The 1184-nt window shown below is 58.5% G+C and overlaps 1 protein-coding gene across 1 annotated transcript; it reads right to left on the minus strand.

Annotated features, from left to right (window-relative positions):
* Positions 1–206: 206 nt before the first annotated feature.
* LOC124187032 lies at positions 207–980 on the minus strand. Its single transcript, XM_046579277.1, has one exon. The coding sequence runs from the start codon at positions 978–980 to the stop codon at positions 207–209; it is 774 nt and encodes a 257-aa protein (XP_046435233.1).
* Positions 981–1184: the final 204 nt, after the last annotated feature.

Below are 1184 nucleotides of genomic sequence, written 5' to 3' on the forward strand. Positions count from 1 at the left end.
TTGGGATAAGGACCAACTTCGCCACCTTTCACCGGTCGCTGAATGTCCCTGTGGCGAGGTACGTGTTGTAGAGGTCGAGAAGTATCTCCGGCTTCAGGCTCGCCATCAGCCGAAGAACCACCGCCGGTACGCTGTCCGGTCCTGGCACCGTACCCCTCTTCATTGCTTTGGTCGCTCCGACGAGCTCCTCGGCGGTAAAGACAGGGTCACAGTCCGTCGACGATCCGTCGTGCGGGTTCAGCATCTTTGAGTTCTGGCACGATCCGGGCCCCCAGCCTAACGGTCACAATGTCGTAACCGGCACCCCAGGGGTCGCGGTCGACCTCCTTACAGAGCTGCTTTTGGTATCGCGTCTTACTGTCTCTAATGGCGTACGTCAGTCGTTTTCGTTGAATCTTGTACTCGGCCTGAAGGGTTTCCCTCTCGTATCTCCCGCCAGCTTTCGTAACCCGTCGTCGTTTTGCCAGGCAACTCTTCCGCAGCTGGGTTATTTCGTTCGTCCACCAGTATTGTGGTGGTCTGTTGCGTCCGCACTGTAGTTTTGGCATTTTTCTGTCGCACAGATGCGTCGTCACTTTGGCCGTCTCGTCTGCCAGTCTTTCCACCCCTTGCCAGCTAGTCAGCTTTGGTGGAACTTCGGTAACCGGGGCCGGCGCTGCCGCCAGTACCGCCGAAAACTTCGGTACGTCGAGTTTGTCTATATTGCACCGCGGGGGGTGCTGTATCCTCGTCCGTGCAGTCTCTGTCTCTCCTGCCACTTTGAAGGCGATGTACTGATGATCGCTGGCCGTGTAGCCTTCAAACATCTGCCACCGCCCTACCTGTGGCAGAATTCTGTCCGTCGTCATCATTACGTCCGGGATGGAGTCTCCAAATCCGAGCCGTTTGTACGTTGGTACGTCTCCTGTATTTGCCGCCACTAGGCCCAGCCTTGCGGCCATCTTCAGCAGCAGCCCTCCAAGTCTGTTCGTTTCCGTCATGCCCAACCGACCGCCTTCGCGTTGAGATCCCCCGCGACCACAAGGTCTCCGGGCAGGTTCCTGAGTCCGTCCTTGAGGAGCGCAATCTTCGCCAGGAACTCCGCCGCGGCGCAGTTGGGGTCAGGTAGACGCTGACGTAAGTGACAGCGCCCACCCTAGCCCAGACGTTGTCGTCCCCGACGCCACGAGCGGTTATCCGAGCTC

The sequence above is a fragment of the Neodiprion fabricii genome, chromosome 7, assembly GCF_021155785.1.
Source record: "Neodiprion fabricii isolate iyNeoFabr1 chromosome 7, iyNeoFabr1.1, whole genome shotgun sequence".
Lineage (NCBI taxonomy): Eukaryota > Metazoa > Arthropoda > Insecta > Hymenoptera > Diprionidae > Neodiprion > Neodiprion fabricii.

Coding starts and splice junctions, on each gene's coding strand:
- LOC124187032 (XM_046579277.1), bottom strand. CDS start 980: ATGACGGAAACGAACAGACTTGGAGGGCTGCTGCTGAAGATGGCCGCA.